Here is a 2161-nt window from a genome sequence, read left to right as displayed (position 1 = left end):
TAACGATCGGATATGCTGATCTTACGTTCATTTATGGGTTTTAGCTGGCCTGTCTCCACTCGGAATGCCAGCCTTAGCCTGCTGCTGGTATATATATATATATATATATATATATATATATATATATATATATATATATATATATGTATGTATATATAAAAAAAACACTTTATTGCATTCCTTGGGTCCAATGGTATGGGGGGGAATAATTTGTCTCTGTAGGTTGTTTCCTTCAAAAGGTGTGCTCTTTTCTATTTTCTCCATTTTCTAGTTTGGGTTCAGGATAGTGTAATAGAGGGTTAAAATGAACCCCATGGGACATAATTTCAGCCTGTTACCTGGCAGAATCTTAAAATACATACTTCAAGGATTAAGAAAAACCATCTAGACTATAGATCAGCCTGTGTTGCACGGCGGTGTTGCATATCCAAAATATCAGACCTTGAAGCTCACAACGCGTTGCGTTTTGATCGTGATTGTTGATTGTTGGTTTGCTATTAACACCTTTGTGCGACGAAGCACAAATGTTTTTGATTCAGGCATTTGAGGCATCAGTGATTATATCCATCTTTAAAATGGCCACTTTGTATAGACCACCACCATGCACTTACTGCTTCTGATGTGTGTTCCACCACCATCCCCATCTCTTCCAGTTTATTTTCATATTCTTCCTGGAGAGGGAGAAGAGAGCACACAATCTTATGATTTAATTACTGCCCTGCTGTTCACTGCTGGGTTTATACAGTAGTACAGTAGGATCACTACTGGGTAATACAGTATGCACATTGCACGATATGATCACTGCTGGTTATACAGTGAACAATGGACCAGGACTGCTGCATTGGGACTCAAAGCGGGAAATCCCAACACTATGTTCTCAGAAATATAAAGGCAGCTAGCCTAAGCTCATTTCATTTATATAACACATTTTGTTTTGAAAGAGCAGTTACAGTATGTTTGTATGATTTTATTTTAGAGAAGTGGCAAGTTCTGACAGCTAGCCTACCAATTGTATCTATGTAACAGCAGGATAACCAAAGATTCACAGCCCTAGTTTCTATACTTGGTACCCTCCTTTTTCTCTTTACACAAAATATGTGTGTTGTACACATTCCTTCATGTTGTCTGATGAGTACAAATGGAACCAAACTCACAACAACAACAACTTGCATCGTGACGCTTTGTGAGCTTGTAGATCTGTTATTAGATATGGTATGACAGCAGGCTTTATGATTCATAATAAATGAGAGTCGTACAACTACCTACTAAAAGTGAAATTTTATCAATGGAGCACATTACCAGTAAAGTGGAACGATATTGGACTTGTATGGGTTGTACAATCTCTCTTAGATGAATACAGATCAACGGGGTCATAACAAACAGCGTTTTCTTTCATATATCTGGTGGGATTATGGTCAGTAAATTACAAGTAAAATACAGACTTTGCTTATCCTGTACAAATATTCTGTACAAAGCACAGATGTTGGGGAGTCATTTCTAAAATGAGGTCCACATGTAATACTACTCCTGTGTGAATAGGGTATAAGTTGACGTTTTGTTTTGCAGAAACACATTAATCCTCATCCATCTTTGTCTACCTTGTAAAGGACACACCCTTAATAACACTTGGCACAATGTCTGTTTATGATTTAAGTTTAATGGCAGATTGTAGACAAAACAGCTACCACAATTTCTTACCCTCTCCGTCTTCTTGTCATCTGTGTCCTCGTGGACAAGGACAAAATCGATCCTCCTCTTACCATCGTTAAAGAACGGCAAGTTAGGATTTATGTTTGACGAGTTAGGAGTTATGTTGGTATGTAGGGGCTCAGTCTCATCCTCACTCTTACTATCCCCTGACTTGATCTTATCCATCTCAGCCATGAAGTCGTCTGATGCCATGATGTTGTATCTCAGAGTGAGGAGAAATGCAGCTGCTGTATAAATATATTTTCACACAGGCAGAAATTGACACGCCTAGTAAATTCATTCATTGTCAATGAAAGGTGAGCAGACAGGTAGGGAGGCGTGGCCAGTCTGAACAGGTGGAGCTTCAAACCGTGAAACTGATATTATGTGCAGTTCTACTGACAGACTGTGTAAGCTGTCATTGCTCGCATTCCTCACCTATCAACACATTCACTTACTTGGCTCTGCTCCA

The 2161-nt window shown here is 38.9% G+C and overlaps 1 protein-coding gene across 4 annotated transcripts in view; it reads right to left on the bottom strand.

The window, feature by feature from the left end:
* Positions 1 to 1941, bottom strand: part of LOC308099775 (anoctamin-6-like) — a 29716-nt gene extending 27775 nt beyond the window's left edge. For all 4 annotated transcript variants that reach the window (XM_080448561.1, XM_080448560.1, XM_080448562.1 and 1 more), the window contains exons 1-2: positions 1699 to 1941; positions 612 to 671 (exon numbers count right to left, since the gene is read on the bottom strand). In XM_080448561.1, coding sequence (XP_080304687.1) covers positions 612 to 671; positions 1699 to 1902 — 264 coding nt within the window. In that variant the 5' untranslated portion in view covers positions 1903 to 1941. The remainder of the gene's footprint in view (positions 1 to 611; positions 672 to 1698) is intronic.
* Positions 1942 to 2161: the final 220 nt, after the last annotated feature.

The sequence above is a fragment of the Gymnoscopelus braueri genome, assembly GCF_963280865.1.
Source record: "Gymnoscopelus braueri genome assembly, chromosome: 14".
Lineage (NCBI taxonomy): Eukaryota > Metazoa > Chordata > Actinopteri > Myctophiformes > Myctophidae > Gymnoscopelus > Gymnoscopelus braueri.
The sequence above is the reverse complement of the archived record's forward strand: the minus strand, read 5'-3'. Positions and strand labels throughout refer to the sequence as shown.